General features: G+C 37.6%; 1 protein-coding gene across 1 annotated transcript; it reads left to right on the top strand.

Annotated features, from left to right (window-relative positions):
* Nucleotides 1–318: 318 nt before the first annotated feature.
* Nucleotides 319–14,481, top strand: LOC116729640 (uncharacterized). The gene is made up of 5 exons (XM_032578311.1): nucleotides 319–621; nucleotides 1,599–2,399; nucleotides 3,135–3,966; nucleotides 8,482–8,675; nucleotides 10,735–14,481. Exons 1-5 carry the CDS (start codon nucleotides 450–452, stop codon nucleotides 14,118–14,120), a joined length of 5,385 nt encoding a protein of 1,794 aa, XP_032434202.1. The 5' UTR covers nucleotides 319–449; the 3' UTR covers nucleotides 14,121–14,481.
* Nucleotides 14,482–17,619: the final 3,138 nt, after the last annotated feature.

Genomic DNA, 17,619 nt, shown 5'->3' with positions numbered 1-17,619 from the left:
TGATGAAGTAGAAACAGTGGAACATGTTTTGATTAAATGTAGGAAATACGCAAGTCAAAGAAGATTATTAAAAACAGAACTAGGTGTTAGTAGGGAATTGAAATTTGAGAAGGTGATCGATCAGCTGAATAGTATTGAGGGGAAAAAGAAGATTTTTCGTTTTTTTAAAAACACTGGGATTTTTAAGAGTCTTTGAGGAGTAGGTGGTAGGAGGCAATAGAGGGCAGTAGTGCAACATAATTGGATGCAAGCTGCCGTTAAAATCTAAAGAAGAAGAAGAAGAAGAAGAAGTGGTGAAGAGAATCCGATAAACATGTGGAACTGTACTGCTGCCAAAGCCGGACCGTTAAAGTGTGACACACAACGGAAGTAAACAACAACAACAACAAAAACCATTCTCGTTAACGGATCACATGAAAATATGGTGCATCTTTAATTAAACAACAACAATGTCTTCAGTTGAGTGTTTGAGGCAGTTCGTTAACGAGCGGTTGACGGCCGCGGCTCAGGAGATCTTCAGCGTGTTTGAGAAAACTATCTCCGACTACGAAGAAGAGATCAACCGTCAGCGCAGGCTGCTCACCATCGCCTGGAAACCTGAAGTTAAGTTGCACAAAACAGGTTTGTATCGAAATGCAACAGCGCATGGTTACAGCAAATGAAATATTGTAACGTATAAATTACGATTAATTCGCAGAGATTTCATTTCGGGGCTCATGTCGGTACGTAGTACTCCTTTGCCATTTAGTCTTCAGCTATAGTCCTTATGTAGAATTAGGGAATGTGTAGTCTACTAACGCATGTTAGAAATCTTTGTAAAACAAAGATTGATCAACAAGCCTTGAGGAAGCAACAATGCTGGTGGCAGAAAACTTAATTTTATTACATTACACCAAAGAAGGGGAACCATTCTTTGAGGAAGAAATGTGGTCAGGGAAAAACATCCTAAATGATGGTGTTTGACACAGATTGGTGGAATCAAATTTCAGATTTGGTGGAAAATGAATGCACTGAATAAAAATGAATAGAATAGAAATAAATATTGTGATATATCAGAAGCTTAGAGATGTTCAGCAAATACATGCTAAGCTAAAGACTCTACTAAAATATATTAGTGTGTGACAGTTTTTGGTGATTTTTAAATTTTTTTTTACAGAAGGTCAGATAAAAATGTAAAAACTGGTGAGCTGTCAGTTCAATCTAACTGAGCTATTTTTCAAAGAAGAATCAGCAGAAATCTAATTTACAGACTTCTAGCTCAACAAAGTATTGATTCAGGGAGAATTAACAAATAACTGCTAGACTAAAACATGAAAAGACAATTGTTCCTGTAAATAAACGTAGCTGAAGTCACAAAGCAAAAGGCTGCACTAGATATTTATTTAGGGGTATCAGCATAAAAATGTATGCCGTATAATTTAGATTTCTATTCTTCAACTTTTTGATAGCTCTGTGTCTTTTTTTAAATTATTTAAAATATGTGTTACTTTTTGTAATTTTTTGAAAGATTAATAGATCATCAAATTAGTGTTTTGGGGATAAGCATATCCTTAATTTTTTTTTCCCTATCATTTGTTTTGTATTTGTTTTCTATCCAGAGCTCCCACAAGATTTCATTAACGTGGAGGACATTCCAACGGAGCTGCAGCTCAAGACAGGACAGGACAGGAAGTCTATTTCGGAAAAAGAAGACAGAGAGCAGATTCCAGAGAGCCATGAAGAAATCCTCACCAGTCTTGAGGAAGGAGAAGTTGAGCTGAAAGAGGAAGTTGAAACTCTTTTTCCAAGTATTACCTGTGATGAGGGTTACAATGTTGTCTTGTCAAATCCTGCAGATGAGGAGTCCACAGACACGGTGTCTGTTAAAGGTGTAACAGAAGGCAATACTGATGAGCAGCTTGTCTCTAGATATTCTCAAGATGTAAGCAAAGGCCAGAATGAAGGAAATCATAGCGGTTCTGTAATAACCAGACGCATGGAGACAAGACTGCAGAGGAGACATCACAGAATCAGTGAACATAGTCCCATCACGTTCAAGACTCCTATTTACACTCACAAGGGGAAAATATGCGAGTTTGTGTGTGAATACTGTGGAAAAGCGTTTCCGTATAGATCCAGGCTGATGCGGCACCAGATCATCCACACGGGCGTGAAGCCTTATTGTTGCCACACCTGTGGCAAACGATTCAACCAGACATCGATCCTGAAAGTCCACCAGCGGATTCACACGGGCGAGAGGCCGTTCTCCTGTGACATATGTGGGAAGCGCTTCAACCAGAAGTCCATACTGAACGTTCATAAGAAAATCCACTCAATCGAGAGGCCGTATTCCTGCGATTTCTGTGGCCGAAGGTTCAAGCAGAAATCAAAACTGGAATCTCATGTCATATGGCACTCAGGTAAGATTTCTTGTCCTAAAGTTTAAATGGAGACTGTAAAGTCACGTGGGATTCTTGTTTTAAATTTTTCATATTTTAAACACTTAAAAATAGTTATGGATCACCCTGCTACCTGGATCATACCCAAGATTTTTGTCTTATAAAATGCTTCCTTAGAAACATGAACTTGAGCAACTTGGATCGACTGCTCCTTTTTTTTTTTGCAAGTCATTCATAAAATTATTGTCTCTATCAGTGGACTGTAATAGATTGATTTAAATTGTTTTTGACTATAACTAATTGATAAATTGTGATCTGATGCAACATTTTTGGCTTCAATTTGAACCATTTTAAGAGTTAAGCTCAAGGATTCAGAAATGAACATCAATAAAAGAAACTATTTGTAGAGCACTTTTTGTAGAAATGTGTGTAGCAAAGTTATTTGTACGAATTAAAAGTAAACATGCATAAAAATCACAGCAATTATACAACAATTATAAGAGAATTATAAGAAATAAAATTACTAAAGATATCAAACTATTATAGAGGACAATGAGCTGAAGAACTAAGACATAAGACAGTGAAATCCTAAAACTTTAAACAGAGTGCAAAGAAATACAGGAATGAATGAAAATATCCTTGGTACATTTAAAATAATGGTACAGATACAGTATAGTCAAATATATAAAGTTTGTTACCATTTTTAAATCCAACTTATATTTTAATTATCTTCATTGTTTTTGCTTTTTCTTTCAGACATACCACAGCCGGTTTTCTTTAAGGAGGAAAACTTTCTCTCCGACCAGCAGCTCTTTAACCATGACCGTCACTCTGCATTGGAGTTGGGGTTTCCAAAAGTCAAAGAGGAACAGGAAGACTTCTGCTTGGCCCAGAAGGAGCAGCTTGTGTTGAAGCAGGAGACAGACATGTTCTTGATCACTGTTCCTCATGATGAAGGTCATGATCACGGTGTGGCCCAAACACTCAACAGGAACGCGGCAGAGGAAGAGTCGATCGAGATCATATCAGATGACAAAGGTGGGAAACAACTGGAGAAGACGCATCCCAGAATCTGTAACGTCTACAATCCTATCCTGTTCAAAACTTCATGCAACTCTTTTGTCAATAGAAAGTGTGAATATAAATGCAATACATGTGGGAAAGTGTTTCAGTTTAAGTCCAGACTGATAAGACACTTCCGAATCCACACGGGCGTGAGGCCGTACTGCTGTCACATCTGCGGCAAGAGGTTCAACCAGAAATCCATCCTGCAGGTCCATCAGCGGATCCACACGGGCGAGAGGCCTTTTTCCTGTGACATCTGTGGGAAACGCTTCAACCAGAAATCCATACTGAACGTTCACAAGAGGATCCACACGGGTGAGAGGCCGTATTCCTGCCAAGTGTGCGGCAAGAGGTTCAACCAGAAGTCCATACTGGATGGCCATGTCAGGACGCACACGGGCGAGAGGCCGTATTCCTGCAAGACATGCGGCAAAAGCTTCAAAAGTCAGTCCAGCCTGCTGGTTCACATGAAGATGCACGCAGACAAGAAGACCTACTCCTGTGAAATGTGGGAGAGACTTCAGTCTTAAACACACACAGGTCAGCACGTACAGCTTTAACAAACCTGGTGGAAGCATTTTGATATCAAGAAAATAGTAAAAAAATTATATATATACTGTATATACTGTACATATACTGTATATATATATAGATAACTTTGCATGTAGTAGAAATCTTCCATGTTTGTAGTAGAGCAGATGTTCGTTGTGAGCATGCATGTTCAGGGCCTTTGCTGTTTTCTCTCTGATTTTTATTTATAGTTTTGCTTGATAATCTGTGTAGGCCTGAATCTTAAGTTCTTAAATATTGCAAAAAATGTTATGCTACCACATTAGCATTGCTTGCAGTTTTCAGTCTGCTGCAAAGAAAGAATTGCTACTTCTGCGAAGTAAACACATAATTGCTACCCTGATGATATGAAATACTGATTCTTAGTTCTAACTTAACTAACGTGTTGTATGCTTAATACAGAAATAGACTGAGATGTGGCTGCCGTGGTTATTATTATCATAGGTAAGTGCGCTTATTGTCTTGTTATTTGTGTGTGCATTTTATTGTGTGCAAGCTATATTTATACAGCATATGTGCATATTATTCTTGTATGAAATAAGTATATTAAGGGAGGACGTGGTACAACTTAACATGTCTGATTTGGGGCTGATGTCTAACCTTAAACCGGTTCTTCATGTCTTTGACCTCTTAGCACCTTTTTAGAACTAATTGAACAGTAGTGAAACATTCTTATCTCTCGTTTTGGGTAAGGAGATCAACTCAAACAGACTGTTTGACTCACATCTGTTCGACCTTGTGTCAAACAGACAGTTTGAAATTCCCAAAACAATTTTAGATCACATATAGAGCTTGAACATACATGTTAAACTTTAGCAGTAGGGTTTAACAAATTCCATGTAGTTCTTTTAAGTTAGTCACACAGAAATAGCATTTTCTTAATATTACACCTAAACACATTGTTGGTATCTGCATGGGGCCTAGTTGAAAGAGGTGGTCACAGTAACTAATAATTGGGCCACAAACTATTTAGTTAAAAAAGAATTATTTCTGAATGTCATATTCTTTCTCTCTCCACTTTGTAAATGTACTCCAGGTAATGATTAGACTTTCCAAAAATTTTCTTTGACATTTTTCCATTGCAGCAGAAGCTAAGTATTTTCTTTTTTTAAGACTTTTTGCACATCTCTACCAAAAGTGGAATTAATTACTGTTTAGGATAATCAGCTGTGATTCGTAACTATGTATTGGAATCCATCAAAGGTTTTTGAAAGTGCTACTAACAAAACAGAAATAACACCACTGAAACTTTTATTTTTGAAAGCCAGATAACACTGCCACTTTGCCCTCACACTGCATTAAAATAAGATTGGGGAAACTGCCAAAAGCACAGGTGTGGGACTGCAGAGTAGGGTGAAGGTGTGAAATAGAATTTGGGATTAGTTTTATTCTACTGCATTTTACTTTCATTGTCACCAGTTGAACTATAAGAGCTGGCCTTTCTGCATATCTGTCTACAAATGGAGATGTGTCCTGTAACAATGAGATAAAAAATGTATCCAACGCTTTCCACATTTGATTTTTTTTCCAATAGAAGTGAACTCAGACCAAGTGCTTGTCTAACAAAAGACTAGTATATTTAGTGTAAATATCTTTCAAGATTTCTCTGCTTGTACGAATGAATGTTTTCCTTGATCTATGTTATAATTCATTTGAAACTTTTTTTGAGCCTCTTGTTTCAAATCCTTTTTTATTTAGAAGGCACAAAATACGCAAACTGACATTATGTCTTGTTTGTGATAAGATTTCGTAGTAAAAACATGCATAAAATCATGACAATATGATGTTTTTGAGGACCTTTTTTATTGTTTTATAAGCAGAACACTTTTGTTTGTGACATTCTATTCATGAGGGAAAGTGGAATTACTAATGTGGCATTCCTGCATTAATGCAGCTGACATGAATAGTAGGTCATGCAGCTTTGTATGTCTCCTATAAAGGTGCATGGACCTTGTGTCAAACAGAGTTTAAGACTCATGTGTCAAACAGCCGTGTGTTTGTTGAACCAATGAAGGAGGTGGGACTTTTGTAATGTGCCAAAATAAAGAGAATGTAGGACGTTTGAGGAACAAGGAAGATATTTATAGTTCAAAGGTTTCAAGGTCGAATAAAGCAAACTTACTGTGATTATCTGTGTCTAGAAAAATTGAGATTATAATTTTATGTCTGTTCAAATTTCTTTTCATATAAACTTCATGTTTTTTTCAAATGTGGAAGTCTTGATGAGTTATCTGTTTTTAAAATATGTACTTTTAGTATTTGCTTACACCAACAAATGTTTATTTTAATCATTTTGTTTGCAGCTGTGGGTGCAGTTCTGCATTTGAGTGTTATTTGTGATGCATTTCTCATTCAGATCATAATTTCTAAAATGATAGCTTACTATCATTAGATGTTACTATAAACCAAGTGGACTAAAGTGTTAAAAGAGTATACCCTGGCTAGTGCCTGAATAAAACCTGAGGATGATTTGATTTTTTTCTTTTCTTTTATATCATGTACCTTCTAACTTATAATTATTAAATTTACTGATTTACTCTCAACCCTGTATTATTTCACTTAGGTACAATGTCCATCAACAATTGGCTAAAATTTGTTGCTACAGCAGTTTTACACTGGTAAATTTGTTGTACAGCATTTTGGTGCAGCTCATGTTGTTTTTAAGGTTCTTTATGAATAAATTGACATTACTGCACATTACTCTGAATGCATCTTCGGGACAATGACAGATAGTGGTGGCACTACCCTGCTTTGAGACTGCAGTTTTTCAGCTACAGGAAGCTGCCAGGAATCTAAATACAGAGCGATCTGAGAAGAAACCCTGTTAACCCTGACCTAGTTAGATTTTCAAGACTGATCAAATTCAGACTTACAGCATCTTACTGTGTTTCTACAACATGGTCAGACTCCCGGGAGCTGAATAAAACATGAGGCATATAGCTCACTGTTCAGTAGAGGTGCTGTTAGGATCCTGAAACATTTAGAGCTTAGCCTTGCCAGAAACAATTACATTTCAAGTAATTTAATTTAAAGATAATATAGGCTGGATTTTAAACAAATATGAATTAAACAAATACACATCAAATGTGTCTGCATTTTTGTCAGTGTTGGCATCATTGGCTCAGAAAGTGTATATCATCCTCAAAAACCTTTTTTAAAAAGGTAAACACACATTAGATCCAAGTTCTAGTTTGTCAAATAACTTGACTCTATAATAATAATGTTTTCTATATAAACCTCTATTGTGACCTCATGGTTCCTTGAGTCAAGTTTAACATATGACATATAGGCAAATTCTTCCAACCACTGGCTACTAAAATATTTTTTCACCACACAGTGAGCAGGGAGGAAAGGGAAGTGGAAAAATCCAACTCTTATTGTGAAAGAACCACAGCAAAGAGCTACAGCTTGGGGTGGCCAGGTCTCCACACCAATCATTAGACACAATTTACTTTCCAACTTATTGTTTGGGGGTGATGTCAAAACATGCCTTTCCCATTCTACCTAAAACTGTGAAATATGGAGGTTGAATTGAAGCAAAAAGAAAAACTATTTCCCAGCAGCGCAGTTAGTCCTTTTGTGTGATAGTGAACAACACTCTGACTGCCTTCTCACTGACTGAATAGAATAGATTTTTTAGGGAACTTAAATTAGACACTGAGAGATGAATTTGGTTCAATTCATAGCGGATCTTCAGAGAGGGTGCACAAAAATAAAAATATTTACAGCATAGTGTAGGAAGATATTGACCCAATGTAACTAAAGTTTGATAAAAGGAATGAACTAAGACTTTTATTATTAAGTGTGTTACATTATGATTATCAGGTAAAAGAGTTAGGGTACAAAACATTCAAAGGAATACAATTATTGATTTTACATAAAAGGACCCCAATAGTAAGCTAAAATGATGTTTTTTTAAAAATATATTTTCATTAAAGTTTATGGGAATAACTGAAAAAAAATCAGTTATTCCCAAGGCAAAAAAAAAAAAAAAAAAATATATATATATATATATATATATATATATATATATATATATATATATATATATATATATATATATATATATATACTGTATATACTGTATATATACAGTATATACAGTATATATACTGTATATATATATATATTACTGAAGAGCTACTTGCGTCATTAAAATTGTTATTCAGTTAATCAGTTAGTGCTGACAGAGACTTCAACGATTACATAGATATCAATTAAGCTGTCCTTTTAAATAAAATAATCGTTTTCGGAGTAAAATTACATTTAAAAAACAAACTTTTTCGGGGCGAACAAGAAAAATGCAGGCAACCGTTGTATTATAACTTCCATTCCTTAACGGCAGGTGGCGCTCCGAGCTCAAACATGTTTTTTTCTGTATCACCTAAAGTCCAACGCGGAAGTAAACAGTACACTCCAACCAAGTTGGATCAACCGTTCGGGTTGCTGATTATTTTCTTATGTGAAGTGCATTCATGTCCGTTTTGACCATGTATCCAGTTCAAAGTATGCGCAAGTTTGTCTGCGATCGCCTGACTGCGGCAGCTCAGGAGATCCTGGGAGCGTTTGAGAAGAGAGTAGAAGATTATGAAGCGGAGCTCGCTCGGCAGCGCAGGATGTTGGACATGGCGTTTTCCCCAGAGTTAAAGTTACAGAGGGCAGGTTAGTCACCGGTTTCTTAACTAACGAGAGGAACTACACTGTAAGGAATTTAGTGGACATTAACGTGATGAGTACTCGGTCTGTTTTCTTCTTCAGTTAATTTTTTTTGTGGGCTCGTCAACACCGGTTGCTCGTTAGACCCGTTTGACAGGTCTGACACGTCATGTGGATTGGTAAAAGTTTTAAGAGAAAATTCTAGCTAATTATAAATATATTTAGTGTGGTGCCTCCTGATAAAGTAAATACATTTCGACATTAACATTAAACGACGCAATAACTAATTGCATATTAAATGCGGAAGTCAAGTGATGGGTGATGAATCGTCCTGCAATAATAATGTTGCAGAGAATTTCCTGGGCACTATATATCCCCAAACTCTGTTTTTTTAATTAAACTGGAATGTTAATATTTTGTAGATATAGCGAACAAATAATCAATATTTATTTTTATTGTATTATTTTATCAATGGCAATTAAATTTACCATAGGGAATTTGTCGTTCGATGCGAACAATATTTAAAGATCTGTTCGAGTCGAAAGAGGCCTAAATCAGCATGGATTAGTGGTGTTTGCATAGATTTTTTTAATGGTATTTTATCTTATTTTTTTTTAGTAACTTTTGTATGTATACTGCCTTTCATCAGTACTCATATCCCTTGAAAGGACTTAGTACAAAGTAATAACTGTGAGATAAAAGCAATGTGGTTCTCAATTGTGTTTTTAATTTTTTAATTTGTGAGAATCCCGTCAACATTTGTAGCATCGAGAAAGCAATATTTTTAAGTGTTTATTGTGGCCTAAATATACTTTTGTCCCTCTCCCTGCACTGTATATGATAATTTCCCAGAAACATCTGGGTTTTAAATGTTAATTAAAATCTGAAAAGTGCAGCATGCATATGGATTCACCTCCTCTAAGTCGATACTTTGTACAACCACCTTTTTTTTTATTTTTACCACAGTTAGAGATGCCTATAGTTTTGGATATTTCTCTTGTGTCATTTTTGTCCATTGTTCTTTTTAAAATATCTTTAACTCAGTTAGATTGGATGGAGAACATCTGGAAAAAGCAAGTCTATTAGATTTTAGTTGGGACTTTGACTGAGCCATTCAAACTCACTAATAGTTATAAACATCTCTGGTTATATGTTGAATGCTTACGTTTCCAGGATGGTGAATGTATACCCTAATCTAAAGTTTAGCCTCTTAGAAGTTTTCTTTCAGGATGAGACAGTATTTTAGCCAGTTTCCCTGTACCTACTACAGAAATGAATATGAAAATACTTTATTTTTTCTCATTTCACATGGACAATGAATCTTTTTAGACATATAGCGTAACTTTTTTCTATGTAAATTGATCTTTAAAACAATACAATTATTAAAATAAAAGCTCCCATAGTAGAAATATTTTAGTAGTGATAGTAGTGATATTTTTTCAACATGTTTTCTTTATTTTAGATTTCTGTGTATTTATCTTTTCTTGATATATGGTAACACATCATACTTTGTAATTTTATAGGTTAATTTTCAGTAATGAAAAACAACTTTGGGATTTAGACAGCATTAAGTCAATATTACAATAAGCAATAATAATTCATTCTGAGATTCACCCGTAACATTCTTCTTTCTTCACTGATTTCCAGTTGGTAAAATATAAGCAACATAAAGGAACTATTAAGACAGATAAGGTCATAGCCTCTTTAAAAAAGCTGTATATTTATATAAAATAGTAGATGCTTTAATTTTAGAGCTGGAAACATCATGCAGCCATTAGAATATTCATTTTACAAAGTGCTAGTTTGGTGTCCTATAGTTTTGGTTAGCTAGGAGTACTACGGTACTAAGCATTAAGAGCTCAACGAAACAAAACATTTTCCAACACAACTTTGTAAAAGGTTTTATGAAGTTTTATCTGGCCAACTGATTTTCATTCTTTGCTTGAAGGGAATTCATGTTGTTGTAATTAGCCTTCAGTATTTTACTGTACATTTTTCAAAGTATTAAACATTTATAGTTTTTCATAATTTTTATGTGTGATTTTATTTTATTTTATTTTTTTAGAGATGAAGGCTCTCCTACATCAGCAGCAGCACGGCAATAATTACGACGTGTCCAGATTTTTACCAGATACTGTGCAGATTAAAGATGAGCATGAGGAAATAAGCATCTGCCAAGAAAGATCACAGCCTTTGCAGCATCACGAACGGCAGCAGCCTTTGCAGCATCACGAACGGCCGCAGCCTTTGCAACATCAAGAAAGACAGCTGCCTTTGCAGCACCATGAACGGCAGCAGCCTTTGCAGCAACAAGAACAGCCGCAGCCTTTACAGCATCAAGAAAGGCAGCTGCCTTTGCAGCATCAAGAAAGGCAGCTGCCTTTGCAGCATCAAGAACGGCCGCAGCCGTTGCAGCATCACGGACGGCCGCAGCCTTTGCAGCATCAACAAAGACAGCTGCTGTTGCAGCATCATGAACGGCAGCAGCCTTTGCAGCAACAAGAACAGCCGCAGCCGCAGCCTTTACAGCATCAAGAAAGGCAGCTGCCTTTGCAGCATCAAGTAAGGCAGCAGCCTTTGCAGCATCAAGAACGGCCTCAGCCTTTGCAGCATCAAGTAAGGCTGCAGCCTTTGCAGCAACAAGAACGGCCGCAGGCTTTGCAGCAACAAGAACAGCCGCAGCCTTTGCAGCAACAAGAACGGCCGCAGGCTTTACAGCAACAAGAACCGCTGCAGGCTTTGCAGCAACAAGAACGGCCGCTGCCTTTGCAGCAACAAGAACGGCCGCTGCCTTTGCAGCAACAAGAACAGCAGCTGCCTTTGCAGCAACAAGAACGGCCGCTGCCTTTGCAGCAACAAGAACGGCCGCAGCCTTTGCAGCAACAAGAACGGCCGCTGCCTTTGCAGCAACAAGAACGGCCGCAGCCTTTGCAGCAACAAGAACGGCCGCAACCTTTGCAGCAACAAGAACGGCCGCAGCCTTTGCAGCAACAAGAACGGCAACAGCTTTCACAACTGCAAGAACGACCGCAGCTTTCACAACTGCAAGAAGTCCCAGTCTCCACACTGACTCCAGCTTCTTGTCCGAATACCACCAGTGGTCAGTCACAGCCATTAGGTCCTGAAAAAGAGAATGGAGCAAATACAAATCTTGCGTCTAAGAGCTTAAACAGAGTCATAGAGTCTGGATGGAAGGAGGGGACACCGTCAGTGAGTGAGCATCATCTTTCTCAAACTTCAGGGGGAGCCGAAATCCAACATGACAATAGAGGGGCATCACCATCTGAACCTGCAGCGCCAACTTCAGCTGAGAGGAGCCCAGTATTAGCTACAAACTCGGAGGAAGCATTTGATGATGCATTTTTAGATGCAAATTATGAAGACATCTTGAATGAAATTGATGACAACACCTTTGCACTCTCCAGTATGAGTCCTGAACAGTCATTAAATATGAGCTTTGATGATTTAAATGAAACGTCAACCAGCATTACAGAACAGACACAGTTGGGGAAAGATCATGTTGGAAGCTCAGTGTTGATAGGCAGCACTGATCTAACACAAAACTGTAATACTGAGTTCACAACACTAGCTTCAAGCAATGGGGCCACACCAACAAGGATGTGTACAGCTTACAATAACAGCTCAGCACCTGGAAGAAACTGTGAACTAGAAGCAAGTAAGATTCAAGATAAAAATCAAATTTTAACTAGAAGTGTTGAGCCAACTCAACCTGAGGTGAATCAAGGTTGGAGGCCAGAATCTTCCATCCTGATTGTGCTAACACCAGTTGATGAATATCAAAATGAGACACGAGCCACAACTGCGATGGCAGAAGATCAAGGCAAGAGAGCCTTTAGTACTAGCAACCAAGATAAGAGCACAACATTAACTAAATCTGCTGAGCTGACACCAAGCGAGAAGATTCAAGAAGGAGGAGTAACAGCAATGGAAAATGTTGATCAAACATCACAGAATGAAAACCATGATATGAGTGCATCGTCAGCCAAAAGTACAGAGCAACCATCAAGCCAGGGTGGTATCAAAGAGTCTGTGACATCGACTGATAGAACAGAACACACCTCAAAGAAAAATCATAAACAAGAGAGGACGCCTTTGCATGGAAGTACACATCCGCCATCAAAAACAAAGTCAAAAGATGGGAGAACACCGACTTCAACAAGATCACTCAAGAAACCCAGACAAGAAAGCGCAAGATCAACTACAGATAAAACTCTCAGTGAAAAGACTGCCGCCAATCAATACACAGATTATAATATAAAACCTCAAGAGGAGGAAGAAACTTCCAACCTCATTTCAAATTCTGCACAAAAGGATGAACATGGCGGCAAAAAAGCATTTTCTACTGGAGATATTGAGATGACACAGAGTGACCACGGTCAGAAAACAGAAATAGCGCCAAGTAAAACATCAAGTGGTAGGAAAAAGGCAGCCCCACATTCTAAGTCCAAAGATAAATCAAGAAATCAAAACAACGAAGTAACTAATGTTGGAAAATCTCACAATAAAGATGCACAAAGCATGGAAGCAACATCGCCCAACAGGCTAAGAGATGGTCAGGGTTCTGAGTCGCCGCAAAAAAGGATGCATAAAGACGAAGGTTCCATATCAACTAGAAGCAAAGAAGTCAAAAAGTATGACACACGCAGCAAAGAAAGCACAACATCAAATCAAGATCCCGACCCACCTCTGTCCAATACCGATGACAGCGAATCAAGTGAAGGAGACGAGAAGGTGGAAAACCCCTACAAGTGCGACAGATGTGGCAAAGTAATGTCCAACTTCAAGAACTACAAATTCCACATGAAGACTCACACAGTCGCAAAGACCTACAAGTGTGACACTTGTGGGAAAATGTTTAGAGAGAGCTGGGACCTGAACAAGCATTTGGTCATCCACTCCGCTGAGAAGCCTTACAAATGTGACGTCTGCGGAAACGGTTTCAACCGCCGCTACAACCTGGACCTGCACCTCCGGGTACACACGGGGGAAAAGCCGTACATTTGCAAAACGTGCGGAAAGACATTCAGCTCGTGCGTCAATATGAAGAAGCACATGAGGATTCACACGGGCGAAAAGCCCTACACGTGCAAAGAGTGTGGCAAAGAGTTTGCGGACTCTTCCGCCTTCAAAAACCACCTGCGGGTGCACACGGGGGAGAAGCCTTTCAAGTGTTCCTACTGCAAGAAGAAGTTCGCCACCAGGACGACTTTGAAGAGACATATCAGGACGCACACGGGCGAGAAACCGTACAAGTGCACGGTTTGTGGTCGAAACTTCGGCCACAGAACCGACCTGAAGGGCCACATGAGGATGCACACAGGCGAGAAGCCTTATAAATGTACTACTTGTGGAGAGGACTTCTCCACCTGGTCAAAACTTAACAAACACAAGCGGATCCACTCAGGTGAAGCACAAGACTCCACTGAATAACATGTTAAATTTATTGTAAGGTATTTAAATAGCAAGTGAGGAAACTTGAGACAAGTCACTAGATGTCAAGCGGCTATAGCTTAGTTTTGAATTAAATTTATTCAACAGTTCAGGTATAACATAAGTTTTCTGCACACTCTTGAAAAACAGTCTAAGCCTTGTTTCCATCTTCCTCCTTTCCCTATTTTTATCTTTTCTTGTTCCTCTATTGTTTGTTTTTCATTTCCTTCTTACCTTTCTTCCTTAATTCCTTTATTCTATCTATGTCCTTCATCCATCCATTTTCTGTTCACCCTTGTCCCTAATGGGGTCGAGAGGGTTGCCTATCTCCAGCTACGTTCCGGGCGAGAGGCGGGGTACACCCTGGACAGGTTGCCAGTCTGTCACAGGGCAACACAGAGACATACAGGACGAACAGCCATGCACACACACTCACACCTAGGGAGAATTTAGAGACCAATTCACCTGACAGTCATGTTTTTGGACTGTGGGAGAAAGCCGGAGAAAGCCACGCATGCACAGGGAGAACATGCAAACTCCATGCAGAAAGACCCCCGGCCGGGAATCGAACCCAGGACCTTCTTGCTGCAAGGCAACAGTGCTACCAACTGTGCCACTGTGCAGCCCTATGTCCTTCATTCTATCCTTAATTTATTTGCTTCCTTCATTGTTTGAACCTTCCTTTCATGTATTGTTACTTTCCTTTGTGTACCTCTTACCTTTCTCCCTTCCTTTCCTCCTATCTTCCTCTCTTGTTCTACTCCTTATGTTCTTCCTTTCTTACTATTTCCTATTTTTCCAGGTTTCGTATTTAAACATTTAAAGCCTGCTGCCTGCCTGTAGAAAAATCTGCTGTTTGTTCATAATGAACTTTTAGAATTTTAAATTTTGAAATTAACATAAGATATTGAGAATTCTGAGAATTTAAGTTTAGAAATTTTTACATTTTTTACATGGAAAATGTTAAGAAATCCTGTAAAAATTGCAAACATCATCAGCTATGTTTTTTCTGAAAAATGTCACAGAATTCGTTGCCGCTGAAAATGCTTTTAGCTGAAAATGACAATAAAATGGAAGAAAAAAAGATTGTAATGGGTTGTTATTATCTCAGGTGCTGGTGTAATAATGGTTGTATTTTTAAAAAAAGATGTTTCCTTTAATTTTTGCCAGCTTGCTAAGGACTTAAGAACTATTCTGCCAAGGCATGAAGCATTATAATATTCTGACAGTAAAATAACATATAATGATTAAACTCTGGTACCTAGCATGAAGTCTGTTGCTTGACTGATTATCACCTTATTAATAGCGGAAATTTCCACACCATGAATATGTTTCTCATGACTTGGAAGTTTGGATATATTTCCAAATAGCTATATTTGTCTTTCATGTAACCGATGGGAAGTTAGCATCAGCCCTCAGCCCGCTAACGCGTTCATGAAGTTGCAGAGTTGCATTACTCCATGCTCCATATAGCCTCTGGCACACTCTCTGATATGACAGAACATGTTAATGATGTTTTTTGTCTTTTTTTAAATATCTTAATTCTTTAAACGTCGGTATGATTGAACGTGATTGAAGCGACCAGACCCAGGCCTAAGGCTGACTGTGTCTGGCTTTCCTCGGCACTCCTGGTGAGAACATGACATCAGTGTTTTTTCTTTTTGTTTTGTTTTTAAAAAAACATTCATAACAGTTCAGGGTTTCATTCTGTCCCTGCTAACATTGTGCACTTTGTTGTTAATATTCAACCAGGAATGTGAGGATGTGTTTGTTTTGTTATCCCAAAGGATTTTAATTTTGTGTGCTGCCTTTACTTGATTGCTGTTTTTCTTTGCTGGTTTATGCATGCTGTTTTCTTCTTTAATAGCAGTTAAGATACAGTTTCATCACTGGCTGGTGACAGGTTGCTATCTCAAAACCAATTCATTTTCAATTATGTGACCATATTTACCATTGAATTTTTTTTTGTTTAATTTTCTTGTGTGTGATTTACCAAAGATCTCAGCTCTCTCTTTATCATTTATTGTTGTGTGGAAAAGAATGTTTGAATAAACAACAGGAAACTAAGACACTTAATACAAGAGAAATAGGATTGAAAATTGTAGCAGTCAGTTTTATTTTGTGTGGTTTTGAATTCCTGTGTGATATGTGAGAATACACAGAAATTATTGTCTTAGAAAAATGTCTACTTTCAGATGTTGCTTTGTTCAAATTAGAACATTAAAATATTTTTGATAATCTATCTTCTAGTTATTTTTTTGTAAGCAAACAGTTCTTTAATCCTGCCCTGTACGGTCCAGTATGGCTTTATGTGAAAGCAACCTAAGTTCTCATGATATGTTAAATTAATACCACTATATATCTAGTAACATGATCAAAGTTTTAACGACCTGCCCTTTGTGGTTAGCTCTTTCTGTAGCAGCATTATTCATTTCTTTATATAGCCAAAATAGATCAAATGTTTCATGCATAATGAAACATTTGCGTAATGAAACAGACCCATGCCTTAGGCTGACTGTGCCTGGCTTTAATGGTAAGATCTGAGTTTGCAAATGGTACTTCAACAGTCAAGTGTTAACATGTTGGTGCAATCGGTAACATATCCTTTTTTTTTACTGAGTCTGAACAACCTTTCTCATGTGGTCATTTTTTTCACACCTTTTGTAGAGTGAAAAAAACAAATTAGTCAGTGTTCTTTTTTTAATGTGTTGCTGAAGTTTGAGGAAGTTGATGAGAGAAAAGCTAGCATATCAGTACAGGAAGTTGAGAGGAAACTGGCTGACTGTCATCACAGATAACATGACACATGATTTAAGACCCTAAGTTTAGAAAACCAAAAAACATATCAACTTACTCTCACCTTATCAAGATTATCCTTCTAACAAAATTTTGTGCTTGCAGAATAATGTAAGCATTCAATTAAATCCAATTGAAGATTAAGATATTTATCTTTAAATGAGTTCTAATATAATAAGTCAAATTAATTAAATATTTGATCAAATGATAAAGTGCAATAAAGCACAGATCTGGAAACAGATCTGTTCATTAAATGTACTGTTCTCGGCAAAATTATTTTAAAGCAGGAACTAACTGTAAAGCAGGATCCATCAGTCATGGACCCCTTCTGCCCTCGTGTGGTTCAATATTAATTTGCACCCTTTCTTTTGTGTACAATTTTAAAACATTGTAAATTTGTTAGCAAGAGCAAACTTGATTTTGACAGTTAACAACTTCTGAGAATCTGACTAAACCAATAAGCCGAGGCAAGTTGAAACCTCTAAAAAAGTTAAATACGAGTTGCTGGGGTGTTCTATTCAGTTAAAAAAAAACTCTATTAATCCACAAGCAAAATTAAATGTTGCTATGATGTATTTCACCTAAGCTTCTCTAAACATTTGATAGCTGTGGGCAGGAAGGATCTCCTGTAGCAGTCAGTATTACAGCATATTTGAAGATGCCTCTGATTGTAACTGCTCTTGTATGGCATTCTTAAGAAGAG

Source organism: Xiphophorus hellerii, chromosome 12 (genome assembly GCF_003331165.1).
Source record: "Xiphophorus hellerii strain 12219 chromosome 12, Xiphophorus_hellerii-4.1, whole genome shotgun sequence".
NCBI lineage: Eukaryota > Metazoa > Chordata > Actinopteri > Cyprinodontiformes > Poeciliidae > Xiphophorus > Xiphophorus hellerii.
Note: the sequence above shows the minus strand (reverse complement) of the source record. Positions and strands in the feature narration are given on the sequence as shown.